This window comes from Medicago sativa, chromosome 8 (assembly GCF_051527215.1).
Source record: "Medicago sativa cultivar Bolivia chromosome 8, Bolivia_mono, whole genome shotgun sequence".
Classification (NCBI taxonomy): Eukaryota; Viridiplantae; Streptophyta; class Magnoliopsida; order Fabales; family Fabaceae; genus Medicago; species Medicago sativa.
The window spans coordinates 78,086,667-78,105,477 of NC_140756.1; the positions used below are offsets into that span (position 1 = coordinate 78,086,667).

The window sequence follows — 18,811 nt, forward strand, 5'->3', positions numbered from 1 at the left end:
TTACCATTTTTCTGATAACTTTGGTAAATATATAACTTTTTTTATAGCGGTTGAAGAGAAATATTATTAATGTTGATAAGGATATTATAGTCCATGTTTTAATTCCTATGTTTGAAATATGGTGTGCTAGAAATAATAAATGTTTTGAGGGGACTGATATTGATGTGACTACAATTGTTCAAGAGGCACAAAAGTCTATTGTGAATTTTAAGAGTGCTAGTACGATGTTGTTGAAGACACTAAGTTGATGTCCAATTTTGCCAAAATACGAAGTTCATTGAACACCTTTAACTATGCTGAAGAGTTTGAAATTTGTGAAAGACGTGTCTTTTATGAATCTTATACCAGAATCAGATACTTCTAATGTGGTCTTGGCGTTAAATGCTCATCAACAGTCTTCCATCTATGTCGGTTATATTATTGAAGATTGTATTTGTTTCAATGTTTATTTTCATAGTTTAATTTTTTTTTGCATGTTAGGCTTGAAGTAAACCAAATTGCTCATTACTATGCACTTAATAATTTAGATTGCATATAGATCAAAAAGACTCCACGTTATATTTCGGCAGTCTTGATTTATCGTAAGACTTTTGTTAATTGAATTATCTTTAACATAAAAAAACATAACTTTTTTCAAAACAACAAAAATATCTTTAAAAAAACAACAAAAATAATTGTCATCAAATTTTCAATTTTTTGACGTCCTTATTAAAAGACAAAAAAAAAATCAAAAAGTTATTGGAATAGAATTTTAGACACGTAATCCTAAACGCAAAAAAACAAAAACCAAAACGCAAGGAGTGTGATTTATGCAGTTTTCAAAATTGCTAGAGAAGGACCCATCTAAACTTGTCTTTATCTCCTACTGTTTTCATTTGAAAACTACAATTACTTAAGAAACAAACAAAAGAAAGTGGCAAAATAGAGGGTAAGCCAATTTATTAATTAAGGAATTTTTTTTCCTCCATTTTTCCCATAATAATTGTTGTTAGATTTATAAAAAAATGATTACATTGTCTCTTTTGGTTTCCAATCCAATTTTAATTACTTACAATTGTAGATTTTAATTAATGTTATGTGTATCATTTTTATATAAAATCATCATTTTTTACCGCTACTTATCATCATATTTTCTTAATATGTGTGACATGTTCAAATTGGGCAAATATTATTATAAGACAAATAAAGTATAATCACTACAAAACACACACTCCAATTCCAAGTAACCTAGCTACTTACTTTCTCATTCCATAATAATGCTGCATCTGCATGTGTATTTTTTTTTATATATATTTTGTTTCTGAGCTTTGAAGAGTGGTTATCTTTTCAATCGTCTACCCTTTGTTTGGGGGTCATAGTTAGGTTGTCTACTCCTACTCCTAACCTTACACTCTTTTATTTATTGTTTTTAAAGTTTTTTTTCCTTACGATTTTTTTATCACACTGCCTAAATATTTTTACACATACATCCAATCAAACTACATTAAGTAGATATTTTTTTAAAAAATATTTTAAGAATTAACATAAAAAAAATGACATCATATTGTAAAACATTGTTAAAATTAAAGTTTAATCTATAAACATCACTGATGTAAAATAGTTTTACACATACATTCAATAATGTGATGTCACATCAATTAATAAAGAATGACAAATCACTTATTTCAAGGCAACAAATCATATATTTTAACTCATTAATTAAATAATGTGCAGCACATAATTAAATGTATGTGTAAAACTTTTTTAAACCGACGGTGTAGAAGTATATATTATTATTGGTTAAAGGTAGTACACCCTCCGATCATTATTATAAGCAAAAATCTACATTTTAGATTCATTCATTTAATGATGCACATAGTCTTTATTATAGACTACATACATCATTAAATAAATGACCTAAAATGTAGATTTTTGTTTATATTAGTGACCGGAGGGAGGGTGTACATATTATGCCACCTCTTGGTTTATGGATAGTGCACTCCACGCACCCTTTAGTACTCCTCCTAATTTCTGAACGGCTTTTTGTAGTGAGATAAAGTTGATAACTTTTGACACTAGAAAGACAAAGAGGGTGGAACTTGTGCTGAACCAAACAGAACCAGAAAGAAAAAAAAATGGCTGAAGAAGAAAAACCTGAAACCTTAGAAGCTGTGCTCAAAGAAACTGTTGATTTGGTAACTTAGATCTGATTCATTACACCTTTATCTTCTTCCTTTGTTATATCATCATTGTTTGTTTTCTTGCGTTTCTTGTTTTGAATTTTTGTTTGTTTTGTGAATGTAGGAGAACATACCCATTGAAGAGGTTTTTGAGAATTTGAGATGTAGCAGAGAAGGGCTTACAAGTGAGGCTGCTGAGCAGAGGCTAACAATTTTTGGACATAACAAGCTTGAAGAGAAAAGAGTAATTTTTTTTTTTGAATTTTTTGTTTATTTTTTCTGTAGTGATGATTATGATAAGGCCCACATGAAAAAGATTGAATTTTGATGGTAAATTATTTTCTGGGTGGTTTTCAGGAGAGCAAGTTTTTGAAATTTCTGGGATTTATGTGGAATCCTCTTTCTTGGGTTATGGAGGCAGCTGCTATAATGGCTATTGCACTTGCAAATGGAGGGGTGAGTCTGTTTTTCTTAGCAGCTTTTTGGTACTTTTCAGTGTGTATCTGTGAGTGTGTGTTGGTTGATTATTTGAAGTTGTTGTTTGTTCCTTCATATGTATGTTTGTAGGTTGATTTTGATTATTTGGAGTTGTTTGTTCCTTGAATATTTGTGTAGGGGAAAGCTCCGGATTGGCAAGATTTCGTTGGCATTATCACATTGCTTATCATCAATTCAACAATTAGTTTCATTGAAGAGAACAATGCCGGTAATGCTGCTGCAGCTCTCATGGCCCGTCTCGCGCCAAAAGCTAAGGTGTTTAAATTCTGTTTTTTTGTTATGTGGACGTGCTTGCGTGTATTGCGTATTAATATCGCCGCGGTTAAATTATTGCTTTCGTAAAGGAATTTTTTTATTCTATATTTACTTTGTAGATTCTTACCATGAGTGTTTTTTGTCAAGGTTCTTCGAGATGGTAGGTGGAATGAGCAAGATGCCGCGATCCTGGTTCCTGGTGACATCATCAGTATCAAACTTGGAGATATTGTTCCAGCAGATGCACGGCTTCTAGAAGGGGATCCGTTGAAAATCGATCAGGTTGATTCTTTGTTTTTTACCGTTTATATTTATCATATAATTTCCGCCTTTTTAATCCCGCTTGTTTAATCCATCGAATGCTCAACAGTTTAAGTACGCTTTTGCTCTTTTCAGTCTGCACTCACAGGTGAGTCCCTGCCAGTGACAAAAGGCCCTGGTGATGGTGTGTATTCTGGTTCTACCTGCAAACAAGGAGAGATTGAAGGCGTGGTTATAGCTACTGGTGTTCATACCTTTTTCGGTAAAGCTGCTCACCTTGTTGATACTACAAATCAAGTTGGTCACTTCCAACAGGTAACATGTCGGAATGGAATCTTTTTTTTCTTCTTGTAGTCTAACCAGTCCAATCAATATTCACAATTCAGATATCATATTTATATCTCTATATTTTGCTGTCATATAGGTCTTGACTGCAATTGGGAACTTCTGCATATGTTCGATTGCTGTGGGAATGCTTGTCGAGCTTATTGTTATGTATCCTATTCAACATCGACGCTATCGTCCTGGAATCGATAACCTCCTTGTGCTTCTTATTGGAGGAATTCCAATTGCCATGCCCACTGTTTTGTCAGTGACCATGGCGATAGGATCACACAGGCTATCCCAGCAGGTCAGTTAGACTCTTCGATTTGAGCACTACCTTTGGTGGACTGACTAGTGCAAGTAACAATTAATGGTTTTTTAATGTCTGCAGGGGGCTATCACGAAGAGGATGACAGCCATTGAAGAGATGGCAGGCATGGATGTGCTTTGCAGTGATAAGACTGGAACTCTAACATTAAATAAGCTTACCGTTGACAAAAATCTTGTTGAGGTTGGATAATGAATGATGTTTTTAGCCAGTTATCTTTGTCCGTTTCAGATGCGTTTGTTTGTTCTAATTATTTCTATCTTATTCAATCAGGTTTTTGCAAAAGGAGTGGATGCTGATGCCGTTGTTTTGATGGCGGCTCGAGCTTCAAGGCTTGAGAATCAAGATGCAATAGATACTGCCATAGTTGGGATGCTGGCTGATCCAAAGGAGGTAAGTTTTGATATACTATTCGGCTATTTTATTACCGGCATATTTCTCATAAATTTTTCTGAATTCAAGTTTATGTAGTTTTTTTAATTGTTTTCGTTTTTAACTTATTGCTACCATAGGCACGTGCTGGTATACAAGAAGTACATTTTCTTCCTTTCAATCCGACGGATAAGCGCACGGCATTGACTTATATTGATCAAGAGGGTAAAATGCATAGAGTAAGCAAAGGTGCACCAGAACAGGTAATAAGCAACACTGGTTACATGTTTTTTTTGCTAATGTTTTTCGTGTTGTCTCGCATTCTCATTGTGATTTGTAACATGATTGTTAGATCCTAAATCTGGCACACGATAAGACAAACATTGAACGAAGAGTTCACTCAGTAATAGACAAGTTTGCAGAGCGTGGCTTACGATCTCTTGCTGTAGCATACCAAGTAATTGATTTATTGCTTTATCAATTGAGGCATTTGTACACTCGTGTTTATACTTTCTATCTAGAAACTAGAAATGTTTATGCTGGCTTCTCAATTTTATATAGGAAGTTCCTGATGGAAGGAAAGAAAGTCCTGGAACTCCATGGCAATTTATTGGACTTATGCCTCTCTTTGATCCTCCAAGACATGATAGTGCCGAAACCATACGGAGGGCACTAAACCTTGGAGTTAATGTCAAAATGATTACAGGTCCGTTGAATATGATAGTGTGTTCCTTTGACTTATCTGTATCATTGTTATTACTTACCGAAAGAATTCATATAATCCATGATACTGTTAGAAATTAACTTATGCATTTCAAGTAAAGGACCTCCTCTTCCTCACATAGCAAACAATATAACTTACTATCTCTGCCCCTTATTATAAACTCCGTCCTTTTACAATTTTCGCATATATTAAAAAAAGTAAGCAGGGCATTTAATGTGTCAATTTTGTGTGTGAATGTTCCTAAAACACCATCCTTTTGTGTATGGATATGTTCAACTATGACTTTTCATCTTTCAAGAAACTTGGTATTAATTATGCGGTATACTTGAGAAAAATAATAAATGTATGTAGTAATTTAAAATGAGGCTTATATATTAGGGACAATTTTTTTTTCTTCTTTCCAAAAAGCGCTTATGGACCCAATATCCTCCTTGTTTCCATTTATGTTACTTCCTTTTTCCTTATCAGGGGATCAGCTAGCTATCGGAAAGGAAACAGGTCGCCGCTTGGGAATGGGTACCAACATGTATCCTTCATCTGCTTTACTTGGGCAGAACAAGGATGAATCCATTGCTGCCTTACCTGTTGATGATCTAATTGAGAAAGCTGATGGGTTTGCTGGTGTATTTCCTGGTATGCTTCTATGCTGTGATTGCAATTTAATGCATTATGTTAGACGATTGATTAGTTGTAGTAAATCAAGTATTACATGGTTCTTTGCTCATATTCATTTTTTATGTATTTGGCCAGAGCACAAATACGAGATTGTGAAACGGTTGCAAGCTAGGAAACACATTTGTGGGATGACTGGTGATGGAGTGAATGATGCACCGGCTCTCAAAAAGGCAGACATTGGTATAGCCGTTGCAGATGCTACTGATGCAGCTCGTAGTGCATCCGATATTGTTTTGACAGAACCTGGCCTCAGTGTTATTATAAGTGCTGTTTTAACCAGCCGAGCTATCTTTCAAAGAATGAAAAATTATACAGTAAGCAACGGATTTACTTACTGTCAACATCACAATTCTCAATTTTTTTCTCTCTATATATTACCTATACCACCTTTACTTCATAATGTATTGTATTTCGACTGATATGTTTCTTCTTTCGTACAGATTTATGCAGTCTCAATTACAATTCGTATTGTGGTAAGTTAATCATTCTTCAAATCTTGGATCTAATGTTTACCTGACACGGCACTGTTGTTTTACATAATTATTAGATGGATCTAATATTTTTGCTGTTTGCTATGTGTTTGATGCTTACAGCTTGGCTTCATGTTGCTGGCTTTGATATGGAAGTTTGATTTTCCACCTTTTATGGTTCTTATTATTGCTATCCTAAACGATGGTTTGTTTCTTATCTTTCTAAATTGTTCACTCCTGCTTGTACTCTTGCAGTATGCTTCATTGTGATCCTGAGTATTACAAGTGATTTATATATCTTGGACATTGTAGGTACTATCATGACAATTTCAAAAGATAGGGTAAAACCATCACCTCTTCCAGATAGCTGGAAGCTATCGGAGATATTTACTACCGGTGTTGTGCTTGGTAGTTACTTGGCAATGATGACGGTTATATTCTTTTGGGTGGCATACAAAACAGATTTCTTCCCGGTATGTTTTCCACGAACTCAATTCTAGAGTATGCTGTAGTTTTATTATAATCGGTTATCTCAAGTTTTGTGATTTCCAATGACATCAATGCATGTTGGGATGTTGCTTTGTCCATTATGGCAGCTATACTAGGATTCTTTACTGTTATGATCTGATCATTTTGTGCCCATTAATTTCAATTTATGTGCGTCATGAATTCTGCTTTTGCCTTTTGATTGTTTTGGGCGGGCATTGATTTATGTTGCTTAATATGCTTTTCAGAAAGTGTTTGGAGTTGAGACTCTCGAAAAAACCGCTCACGATGATTTCCGAAAACTTGCCTCTGCAATCTATCTTCAAGTGAGCACTATTAGTCAGGCTCTTATATTTGTAACTCGATCTCGAGGCTGGTCATATGTTGAGCGTCCCGGTTTATTGCTGGTTGCTGCCTTTATCGTCGCTCAACTTGTAAGTCATTATAACAACCATTTTATGCCGCTGTAGTTATTTTTCACTGCGACAAATTTGATGACGAATTTTGTGTTTGCAGATTGCAACTTTGATTGCAGTTTATGCTAGCTGGAGCTTTGCTGCAATCGAAGGGATAGGCTGGGGTTGGGCTGGTGTTATATGGTTATACAACATAATATTCTACATTCCGCTGGATTTCATTAAATTTTTCATTCGCTATGCTTTGAGTGGGAGAGCTTGGGATCTTGTCATTGAGCAAAGGGTGAGTAGAGTTTTTTTTTCTTGAGTTTAGCAATCCAAGGCTGGTTTTATTTTATCATTGCTTATAAATTTTGTCTATTGTAGATTGCTTTCACAAGGCAAAAGGACTTTGGGAAGGAACAAAGGGAACTTCAATGGGCACATGCACAAAGAACCCTGCATGGATTACAACCTCCGGACACTAAGATGTTCACCGGTGGGACACATGTCACTGAACTTAATCAAATGGCTGAGGAAGCTAAAAGGAGAGCTGAAATTGCTAGGTATCTATACCTTCTCAATTACTACTTCATGCAATCACACACATGCACAATTATATTACAAAAAAGGTTTCGGGTTAATTTTTTTTATGTTTCTACAAATATTTTCATTAGTGTTTAGTTCTCAATCTGGTAATTTCTAGGACTACCAAACATCAATGAAAATTTTCACCAAAATTGAATTTGTTATAGGAGTAAACCTGATAGGAGAGTATTTTACAAGGGTTGAAAGCAAATTTAACCATATACATATTTTTAATAGTTTGGAATTTACAGATTCCATGCTTGTTGGATTAAATAAATTAGCTGCCAAAAAATATTGGCTGTAGCAAACTTCTTTTGCTACTGTTGTTTGCATCTCCTAAGATAAAACATATCACGTGTTTGTGTCTTTCATGAGGGAAACATAACATGTATTTCATATTTAAATTAAGTCGGTTTCCATAACATGTATTTGATTATTTGGTAATAATTGTGTGCAGGTTGAGAGAGCTTCATACATTGAAGGGTCATGTAGAATCAGTTGTGAGATTGAAGGGGCTAGACATAGATACCATTCAGCAAGCATACACAGTTTGAAGATGCTTATATATTTGCATATGAAAATACTGTAAATGGTTATATCCTAATGTTGCTGAAAGTACTATATAATGTAATGACATGATTAAACTCCTTTTAACTTTTGTTAACATTTTACTCTGCCCTCTGTTTTGAGCACTTAAAAAGTGGAGTGCTTTTGCGAGCTCTATTCATTCATACTTATGCATGTTGTTTCTTGTTACTATCACTATATTCATGTCAATTTTTTGCAGAGTGTATCTTTATGCTACCTTGGAAATTAAATAAAATCTGGACAAAAAGAACGTGAAGTCATGGGAGATAAAAGACTTTGTTAAAGAACAAAATCTTGTTTTTTTTTAGTTCATAACTATTTTCTCAAATTAAATATCCAATTTAACGGATATGTTTTAGTTGGTTATTCAATTGAAGAATTTTAGTTTTCTTAATTTTTTAATCAATTATCAATTTTTTCTACTAGCATTTGTACAGTGAATCACTTTAGGCCAATCACTTTGTTTGGTTTTTTTAAGTATCCAATCACTTTGTTCAATGAGATGGATTTATTTAGAGTAAATTATACTCCACTCCCCTCTAAGATGCTTGAATTACACTCCCCTACCCTCTTATGTTAAAATATACAATCCCATCCCCTCTTACTCAAAACATATTAAAAAACTTTTCACCCCCCTCCCCTAAGAGAAGGAGGGGAGTATAAATTTTACTTTGCATGGGAGGGGAGTGTATATTTTAACATATAAGAGGAGAGGAGAGTGTAATTCAAGCATCTTTGAGGAGAGGGAAGTGTAATTTACTCATTTATTTATAAAAAATAATAAGATAATCTTTTTTATTGATTACATTAAATTTTAGTTAAATGTCGTTTGAATTTAATATAGTGGTTATCTAATTTATACCTACTGTTTTTTTAGGCACCAACGGGTTTTTAGTGGGTGTATTTTACACCTACTAAAAAGTAAGTGGATGGGATGTAAACTAGCGAATTCCTTTTGGTCTATATTCTCCTTTTTACAATTTTAATTCAGTCAAATAAATTAGTAAAAATTTAATGGCAATAATTGAGTTTTTCGTGCAGTTTACTAAAACTTTTGATGATTTGTCAATGAATTAGGTAATAGTTTGTTTGACAAGAGAGGGCATACTTCAATGTAAAATCTTATTGCCACTCTCATAATTCATATACTCGAAGTGCTTGAGTTTGAAACTCTAAATCTCCTGTATATTATTCATTGGACAATTGAGTTCGAAGTCACCCCAGTTATATCTAGGTCCAAGTAAAAGAAGAGTACATAAGTGATTCAAATTTCCTTAAGCAATAAGCAATATGGATCCTCATGTCCCTAAACCTGTTAATTAAGTAAATGATTCTTATAAATATTTAGAATTTTGTTTTTAGTCCCTACAAAATAAAATCACACTTTTTAGTCCCTATAAAATTTTCCATCAGCATTTTTAGTCCCTATAAAATTTTTCCATCAACATTTTTAGTCCCTGCAAAAAATTTCCATCAACATTTCTGGTCCCTAAAATGGTTAAGGAAAATGTCACAGGAACTAAAAAATGTGATTTTATTCTGTAGGGACTAAAAACAAAACTGTGAATATTTATAATAACTAAAAACTTAATTAACCCTATTTTGATGAGACGGCGTTAGCGTTCAAAGTTATGAGAGATGCAATAAAAACCAGCTTACCACATACATCGATCCAATGTGCAAATTATGCCAACCACGAAAACAATTGTGTTATTTCAGCATCAAAATATAAATATTGTATGTGACATCACATATTTAACAAACACAAAAAAAAAGATAAAATGTTTGTCCTAAAAATTATCACAAAATAGTTGTGCCAATTCTTAAAGAAAATGTTGTGTTATACAATATTAATTACATTTTTTAATTTATATAAAATTGTTAAAGTGATATATAACTTGAGATGAATGTTTCTCCGTATAATTACTTTTAACAGGGGAGTCATTTGATGTTGGAGATGAAATCTCACTTTCAACAAACATATCAAAACAAATGCTACAAATAATTACTACAATTAGCATACTAAAGGTCTGGAATGTAGCCATTACTAATTATCTTTTTCCTATTGATCTATGGTTAAGGGTAGATCAAATTATTTTATGGTTGCGTGTTGGTGATAAAATAAGCTATATTTATAGTAAATACTATTCCCTTCATGCTTTTTATAAGAAGCAAAACACACGACAATTTTTTCGGTACATTCGAAAATTGGAGGGTACTACATCGGCGTTTGAAATAGTTAAATGATTTGTTTGTTTTTTTAAAATTATTTTTTATCATTTACAATTAATTCAACTAAATCTTATTTAGCAAAAGTGTCGGCGAAGAAAAATCTAATTTTTTTTTAATTTTTATTATTCATAATAGTGAATATTGATTATTTTTTACGGTAAAATAAAAAATTTCTTGTTGAAAAAATATAAAAAATTTAATATGATTTTTATAAACAATGAAATTATATTTTCAAAAATAATGTTTTTTTTTTCTTTCATACAGATTATCGTTAATTTACATATCTAGAAAACAAGTGTACCGGTACAATTTAATTTACGAAAATACATTGAAAATAGTTATTTAAATTTACTACCCAACAACTCCTACTCTAAGGAATAGATTTGCACCACTTGCTTATTCAAGACCGCCACTTTTATAACACCAATTGCGAATATCGTACCTTCATGTACAACTTTCTTCTTTCACAACTCTTTCGCCCTAACGCCGGTAAGCCGCTTTCTTCTTTCCAGTGCCAATTTGGATGAGGCAATTAGCTTCTATAAAAAAAACGCTTTCTTTTCCGGAACTATATGGTGTAGTGCATTCCCTTAGACTCAATAGAAACTTAGCTTTGTGGGCTGAGACTTTATATTAGTTCCTCTTAATTCCACCAATTTATTTACTTTTAATATTCTATCTCATGATAAATAAAGGTACAAATGAAATTATACATTTAAAAGTTGGTAAATATTTTTTATAAAAAAATTTAAAAATTGATACTTTTGTTTTTTTTATAAAAAAAAAGAGCAGAGGAGTAATGTGTATTGAGACGTGCATAGTTAGTTCTTTAAAAATTTAAAACTTTATCTTTTAAATAGAAAACCTCAACTTTTGATCGGTTTTTGGCTATGTGGTGTGATGATCTTTTAATCATACTTCAAAATAAAATATAAACAAATAAGATAATTGAAATTTAGTTCAAATATATCAGTTTTTAAGTACTTTATTTATTCTTCTTCTTCAAAAAAAAGTATTTTATTTATTTATAGAAAATGTTAATAAGTACTTGAGACATTGTTCAAGTATATAAAAGTATTAGTAATAAGTCATAGCTCAACCGGCAAAAATACCAAAACTGTTAAGGCGGATGTCATGACCGGGGTTCGAACCCCGGTACCTCCACTTTGTGTGTGTGAGTTTATGTTGGTTTTGCCATCTCATCTATCTACCAAAAAATTATGAAATTAGTAATTTTATATTAGTTATAACTTTTAAATGTGTTTAATATATATTTTAAAGACATAATTTATTTTCATAAATTCCTTAAATAATGACCTTTTAGAGAAAACTTCTAGAAAACTTTTGACCTTAACATGATGTAGGTATTTTTAATGGGGAATTAGCCACTTTAGTCCCTGAATGGGAAAGGAGTAGTCACTTTAGTCCATGAATGCAGAGAAATTGTAAAACAGTTACTGAATGTAGACTCTGTTGGTCCATTTCAGGAACTAAAGTGACTAACGGAGTCTACATTCAGGGACTAAATTGACTAACGAAGTCTGCATTCAGGGACTAAATTGACCAACAAAGTATACATTTAGGGATTTTTTTTGCAATTTATCTGCATTTAGGGACTAAAGTGATGACTCCTTTTCTATTCAGGGACTAAAGTGACTAATCTCTCTATTTTTTAATTGTAGTAATCCACTTTGTCAGTACATCATTAATGTCACTGGTCGCCGAGTAGAAAATCAATGTTGGTGCATTTATAATGATGTTGGTACATTTCTCAACGAATTCAAATTGAATTTTGTGACCATGAGATAAGTTTTTAGGTCTTGATAATTTGTGTCCTAAAAGCATTTATAATGAAAGGGTCTCAAACATTTAAGATCCGATATTTATTAAGTGGGATTGAATTGTCTGTAGCGACTACAGAGTTCAATGAAATCATGCCCATTAAAAAAAAAATGAAAGAATGGAGCATTAAACGTAGAAATCATAAGAGATAAAATGTTTAATGGTATCGATGTTGACATTGCAGAAAAGTGTAGAGATTTTCACTGAAGGAATCTATCTCCTATTAAGTACTCCCATCAAGGAGATTTTTTTCGGGGTCGTATAAAACTCGGGGTCTCAAACAAACATCATCATTTGGTTAACAGAAAAACTAAATTGAAAACATTTACAAACTTAAATGACTTGTTTGTGACCAAAATAACTTAAAGGACCAATCTATTACAAACTTCAAACTTAAAGGACTTATGTGTAACCAAAATAACTTAAAGGATCAATCTGTTACAAACCTCAAACTTAAAGGACCCATAGTGTAATTTACCCTATTTTCTATTAAATTAATCATTATTGCACACACTTTTTTAATAATAAGTGACACCCATACTTTTTTAATATTAAAAAATTGAAATGTAACAATATAAAGTTATTGAGTTGGAGGGATCAAATGTTTATTAGATACCACTATTAAAAATTTATAAATGAGTGATGTGTACACGTGAGAACTCATTTAAGTATACTAAAATGGTTTTCTCCATTATGGATGCTCTAAGGACACAATTTAATGATCTAAAAATAGAATTAAAACATAAGTTTTGTATTGAAAAAGATAAGTTTTTAACCTTTCAAGACATTGAATGCACAATTTTTGAAAATAAGCTTTTACATTTGGCTTCAAAAGTTGTTCCTTAAGGGAACAAGTTAACATTTTCCATTTTTTTTTCAAAGAGTGACCATGAGACTAATTTGTTACCTAAGAATCAGACAAGGATAATCTCATCTCTCATGCGGTGATCCAACGGTTGAGACTATTTAATTACTTCATTTTATTTTTTCTCTCTGATCCGTGTAAAAATCCAACGGTTGTAACTACCATAGGACAAACCGCAGGAGAAGATTGGTTGGAGGGGATCCGAATCCCTAAAAATCTTGCTAGCTTTCTTCCTTAAAAAAAATAATCTTGCTAGCAAATGCCCTTTACATTAAAAACACCTTTTTTTTTAAATAATTTTCACCAATTTAATTTTTTTTTATTATTTTAGTTTTTCTAACAAGTATTTTAAGGGTATTTTCTTTAAAATTTTAGAGGGACTAAAATTAAAAGTTGATATATTTATAGGAAACACAAATATATTTAACCCTTGATTTTATTATGAGTAACTAGTTTTTTTGAGTAAATTACACTCCCCTCCCCTCAAAGATGCTTGAATTACACTCCCCTCCCCTCTTATGTCAAAATATACACCCCCTCCCTTGAAAAGTAAAATCTACACTTCCCTCCCCTATAAGATGCTTGAATTACAACCCTCTACCTTAATAATTAAATATTCACTACACTTTAATTTATTTTTAACATAAATAAATATTTTTATGATATATACTAATTTTGAACCACCATTTAAGAAAAATAATTTCATTTCTTTATAATTTAAATGTCAATGATAGTATAATTTAAATATTTTTTAGGTTAGGTCATGTAGAAAATCTTCTCTATATCTGTTCGAATCATGTAATTTGTTAAGTATCTTTGAATACAATTGAATTGATTTTATTTAGTTAATATTTGTTCTTAATAGTTTTTGTGCGTTTGCAAATGTTTATAAATTAATCTAGGTCTTGAATGACTATTAATCATAGTTTTTGGGGCTCGACCAAATATTAATTTTTCAATCTGGAATGGTTTTAGAGATACTCTATTACCACTTTTGTGACAATAGTTTTAACGCGCAATCAAATCTTCAATGATTACAAATAGGGTTATGGTTTAAAACAGGGAGAAAAAGATGAAGGGATGTGATTTTAGATTAAAAATTAACTCAAAATCATCCCTCAATGAAAAAAAAAAATGTAAGAGAGAGGATTTTAAATACTAAAATAATTTGCAAATGCAATAAAATCCATTGCAACGAGTGTAATTTACTTATATATATGTTTGTGAAAAAAGTACTTCTAGGCAGGCAGAACTCCACAATGAAACATGAAAATACCCATTCCGATCCTTTCAAATTTCTAATTAACAATGTTACAATTAAAGGATATATATATACTAATCAATCCATATATAATAACATTTATTCCTTAAGATTGTGCATATTATTATACTTTCATGGACTACCAATGCTGCTGCTACTACTACTAATAGGTTCTCTATACTTGTACCATTTGGAAAACATCAAAAAGTACACAAAATTCAAGACTTCTATCCCAGCAATCATGTAATAAAAATATTCCAATCTCCCTTTATTAAGATCTTCTGGTAACCAATTTCCTGTAGCAGATTTGGAAGTTGTTCTATGAACAACAGAAACAAGAAAAGCACTTAAATAACTAGAACCTGCCAAGCCACAATAGAAAAGTGACCCTCCAATGCTTTTCATATTCTCAGGAAACTGTTTATAGTAAAATTCAATTTGTCCAACAGCAGTAAAAGTTTCAGCAAATCCAGCTAGTATCAACTGAGGAACCAACCAAAAACCAGACATCGACGAAATCGCGCCTTTTCTTGGTTGCATTCCAATAGGCTTAGTTAAAGCTAAGTGTCTTCTTTGTGTTTCAACAAATGCTGATACAAGTATGCTTAGTAAACCTAGAAATATTCCAACACCAATTCTTTGAAGGACTGTGATGCCGCCTTCTTTTTCGGTGAATCTTCGGAGCAAAGGAACAACTATTCTATCATAGATTGGTAACCATAATGTCATGCTTAACATTAAGAAGACAGTGTAGGATGCACCAGGTATCTTGAAGTTGGTGTTTCCCATTCGTCTATTTGATTGAAGTGCTTGAAAAACAAGAAGTGTGTGTTGCTGAACAATAACTAGATGGTACAAAATTGCTGAAAACCATATAGGTAAAACTCTCACCAAACATTTCAACTCTTCCACTTGTTGTATGCTGCAAAGACTCCATGGATCAGCTGATGAACCATCTGGATTTATTTTGTCTTGTGATGTTATCATTGCAGCTTTGTCCAATACCCTATTTTTATCTAATAGTATTAGTATTGATTTCATTAAGAACAAACAAATAAAAAATCTACTAGGAAATTGCATGAAGTCAAAAGTAGTTAATCACCAATCTAGTTTATGAAAATGTTGAGTTGAATAATTTGGTATCTTAAATGAACAAGATATGGAAATTGGAAATCCTCCATCACATTAGTTTTTTGTGTCGATCAGTTTAGTCATAAAAGTTGTCTCACATGGACTATTGTGATTGATTTTTTTTGATTTAAGATATTATTTTGAAATTCCGTTAAGTTTAGATATTAAATTAAATCATCTGGTCACTACTTATTTCGCTTTAAAATAATTGTCATCCTGATTTTTTCACATAGATTAAAGAATATACAAAATGTAACAAATTTACAAAAGGCCAAATACCTCTCGTGGCTCTTTAAGTTATATGTTTATAATATATTAGTCCTTTAAGTTTCTTTTGTTACCAATTGATCTTTTAAATTATCTCTTGTTACAAATTGGTCATTTAAGTCATAGAATATTTACACCGTCATCCATCTTTTCAGCAAACTTTGTTAGAAAGTGCTTATAGACCATCTAACATTAAGATTATAGGTTCAAAAGTGCTTATAACATCAAACATGATTACTTATACACATTTTCTTCTTCTTGTTTTTGAATTTCAAACCTAATTTTACATATAAATATTCGATCAACAATATTTTAAATCAAATAATCGGTCAATTTTGTTTTGAATACCGAATAACACACCTATGAGCTTTAGTTTTGAGAGCAATGAATTTGAACAAACCAACTTAACATTAAACATCCACATAACACTTTTTGATTAAGTTTGATGAAATTAGGATAATGGTGCAAATATTTGATGACTTAAAACCAATTTGAAACAAAAAAACTTAAAGGACTAACTTGTTATAATCATGTAACTTAAAGGACCGAAAATAGTATTTGGCCTTTAAAAAATTATCACTACCAACTGTTACTAGTGATAAATGTATACTGAAACACTAGTAATTACTCAAAAAGTAGAGTGGACACATTTAATTTAGAGGTAGAATTGAAGAAAAAATAATTAATGCCACATTAAAAAAGCAAAGTAACGGGACCTTAAAATGGATGGAGTACAATTTTATGGAATAAATGAATTAAAATTTGATGGATGTAGTTACCTGAATTGATATGTGTAAGGAAGCTTTGAATTAATAGACATGGGTGGCACATAATCAAAGAGTGAAAGCATTGGATGCTGAGAAGGTAGACTAAGTCTTCTTTTCTTGATTGCAACCACTAAGACTTGAAAAATACTAGTGATGGGACTACCACTTGGTTTAACTTTTACATACAATTTACCTCCCATGAAAAATAACACACATGCTATTAACATCAAAGCAGCAGGAATTCCAAGACCAATTGCCCAGCTCACATTTGATTGTATATACACAATTAGTGTTAAAGATACCATTTGTGCAAAAGTGAAGGTAAAGAAATACCAATTGAAGAAACTATTGATTCCTTTCTTTCCTGAATCTGTTTTTGGATTGAATTGATCAACACCAAATGCTAAGTTACATGGTCTAACTCCTGCAGCACCTATTAACAGTAAACCAAATCCTGATATTAGAAAAGCCATTTGTCCTGTTGTTGGTTCTTTGCATGTGGCACTTTCCTTTGCACAGTGTGGTGGATGAAGATTCTTGAATACTGCTGTAAGTTGTATTCCAAGTAATCCCTGTTTGGAATGCAAGGAAGAAGATTTAAAAGGGCACATTAGTATAACTTGAAATATGCTGTTCATACATACGAACACCAGACACATACACTATGTAGCACCAACGCTTCAGATTAAAGGTGTGTCTGGTGTCCGACATGACGATATTATATACAATCACTTATATTTTCTTAAATCCTTACGGATCAAAGCGACTAGGGTTGAATTTCAGTGGATCGCGCCAGCAAGCCAGTACAACATATATTTTCTTAAAATACTATAATTAATTTGTAGGAGTTTGGTGTTTCATAAAATTTGGCTGAAGTATGTCTATTAAATTAATATTATAATTATAATTTTTCATGAAACTTTCTAGGAGAAAATTGACCACAATTAATTGAAAAGTTTTTAGATTGTTTTAACTTTTTTCAACATTGGACTGACTATTTTTCTTAATAAATATTTAGTTTTAGTCAAATGGTTTCAATGAGCATTAGAATAATACCAGAAAAGAAGTGATTGTGCAGAATGCTAATGTATTGTAGCGACCAAAATATGTATCAGAGAAGAAAGCACCAAGCAAGGTAGCAAAGTTGGTACTGCCACTGAAGATATTGATGATGTTTGCAGCTGTAATGTTTTTCAGGTTGAATACAGTTGTAAGATAGACCAACAAGTTTGCTAATGTTCCAATGGCTCCTAATTTTTCAAAAGTTTCATTTCCTGTTCATAAAAAATTTCAAGCATAATTAATTATGCTCAAACATATAGAGAAAAATTGAGAGAGAAATAGTGTGTACATTAATTACCTATGATGAAAGGCATGACCTTCCAGCCTCTGTGGATGATCTTAGGTTCATCATTTGTTTCATGTTTCTCACTATTTTCCATGTTGTTTTCTTTCTCAATTGTCTTCATTGTTGTTCCTTCTTCTGTCTCTCTTTCTCCCATTTATGCACAGTTATATATGCAATCTAGATAACACCCTGGTCAGGAGGAAGAAATATGTATATAGTTGGGGGAGGTTGAACTAGAAAACAAAGGTCATTGGGAAGAAGTTATAAAGTGTACTTTCTGAATTCAATTATATAAAAAAATGTACGGATGTCTTGGACTACAATATAAACAAATGTCGACTAATTTATTCATATTTAACTTTTTTTTTGAAAGAATTATTCATATTTAACTATTTTCACCAAAAAATTTGTTCATATTTAATTTACTATTTTAAAAATAGATTTATGTTGATTTTTAAATATTTTGATGAAATGACCATTATTATTTTTGAAATTAAAATGAAAGAATCTGGCGACAGTAGGAAATGAGTCAATGACTATTATATTTAGGAATAGCTTATTAAATGTATTTCCCTTTTCTAAAAAATTAAGATAATTACAAATATTTAACGAATATCCTTATCTTAGTATTCAAAATCTCAAATATATTTACCATTTTTGCAAGTATTAAAATGTATTTCATTGTATTTCTCATCATCTTATTCAATTTGACAAATTTGAAGGATTTTATAAAAGGTTTTGATCTTTTATGCAATTGGTTTGGATTATATACGTTTGAGTTATTTGAAAGAAAAAAATTCACGTATTTTTTAGCTTAAGTAGTCTTCGATGCAACATTTAATTGATAAAGTCAAGTTTTTTAGCTTTTTGGTGGTTGTAAGCAAAATCTGGAAATATAGCTTTGATTTACATTTTTGGTGGTTTAGTCCTCTTGCGTGTTTGTGGTTTGCCACCTAGTTTGCGTGGGGTTTCTTT

General features: G+C 31.7%; 2 protein-coding genes across 3 annotated transcripts; one reads left to right on the forward strand and one right to left on the reverse strand.

Annotated features, from left to right (window-relative positions):
* The first annotated feature begins 2,024 nt into the window (after nt 1-2,024).
* Nucleotides 2,025-8,266, forward strand: LOC146901823 (ATPase 11, plasma membrane-type). 2 transcript variants are annotated; one of them, XM_085739325.1, is made up of 21 exons: nt 2,025-2,174; nt 2,284-2,403; nt 2,517-2,615; nt 2,775-2,912; nt 3,060-3,194; nt 3,309-3,488; nt 3,598-3,804; nt 3,889-4,008; nt 4,099-4,218; nt 4,338-4,460; nt 4,550-4,654; nt 4,759-4,903; nt 5,390-5,554; nt 5,672-5,910; nt 6,037-6,069; nt 6,190-6,271; nt 6,379-6,539; nt 6,801-6,986; nt 7,069-7,251; nt 7,335-7,513; nt 7,993-8,266. In XM_085739325.1, the coding sequence occupies exons 1-21, from the start codon at nt 2,115-2,117 to the stop codon at nt 8,087-8,089; spliced, it is 2,877 nt and encodes a 958-aa protein (XP_085595451.1). In that variant the 5' UTR covers nt 2,025-2,114; the 3' UTR covers nt 8,090-8,266. The 2 variants fall into 2 exon arrangements, with proteins under 2 accessions (XP_085595451.1, XP_085595450.1); XM_085739324.1 differs by having other exon boundaries at nt 5,390-5,910.
* Nucleotides 8,267-14,315: 6,049 nt separating this feature from the next.
* Nucleotides 14,316-18,099, reverse strand: LOC146901824 (protein NRT1/ PTR FAMILY 2.9-like). The gene is made up of 4 exons (XM_085739326.1): nt 17,849-18,099; nt 17,545-17,762; nt 16,501-17,060; nt 14,316-15,329 (listed from the first exon to the last, which is right to left on the reverse strand). Exons 1-4 carry the CDS (start codon nt 17,988-17,990, stop codon nt 14,456-14,458), a joined length of 1,794 nt encoding a protein of 597 aa, XP_085595452.1. The 5' UTR covers nt 17,991-18,099; the 3' UTR covers nt 14,316-14,455.
* Between the last annotated feature and the right edge of the window lie 712 nt (nt 18,100-18,811).

Bases quoted from the DNA above. Each gene is read 5' to 3' on its own strand.
- LOC146901823 (XM_085739324.1), top strand. From the start codon at position 2,115: ATGGCTGAAGAAGAAAAACCTGAAACCTTAGAAGCTGTGCTCAAAGAA. The intron at 4,461-4,549 runs GTAATAAGCAAC...CATGATTGTTAG, and splicing joins GCAAAGGTGCACCAGAACAG to ATCCTAAATCTGGCACACGA. The intron at 7,514-7,992 runs GTATCTATACCT...AATTGTGTGCAG, and splicing joins AGGAGAGCTGAAATTGCTAG to GTTGAGAGAGCTTCATACAT.
- LOC146901824 (XM_085739326.1), bottom strand. From the start codon at position 17,990: ATGGGAGAAAGAGAGACAGAAGAAGGAACAACAATGAAGACAATTGAG. The intron at 17,763-17,848 runs GTAATTAATGTA...TTTTATGAACAG, and splicing joins GGTCATGCCTTTCATCATAG to GAAATGAAACTTTTGAAAAA. The intron at 17,061-17,544 runs GTATTATTCTAA...CATTCCAAACAG, and splicing joins GCACAATCACTTCTTTTCTG to GGATTACTTGGAATACAACT.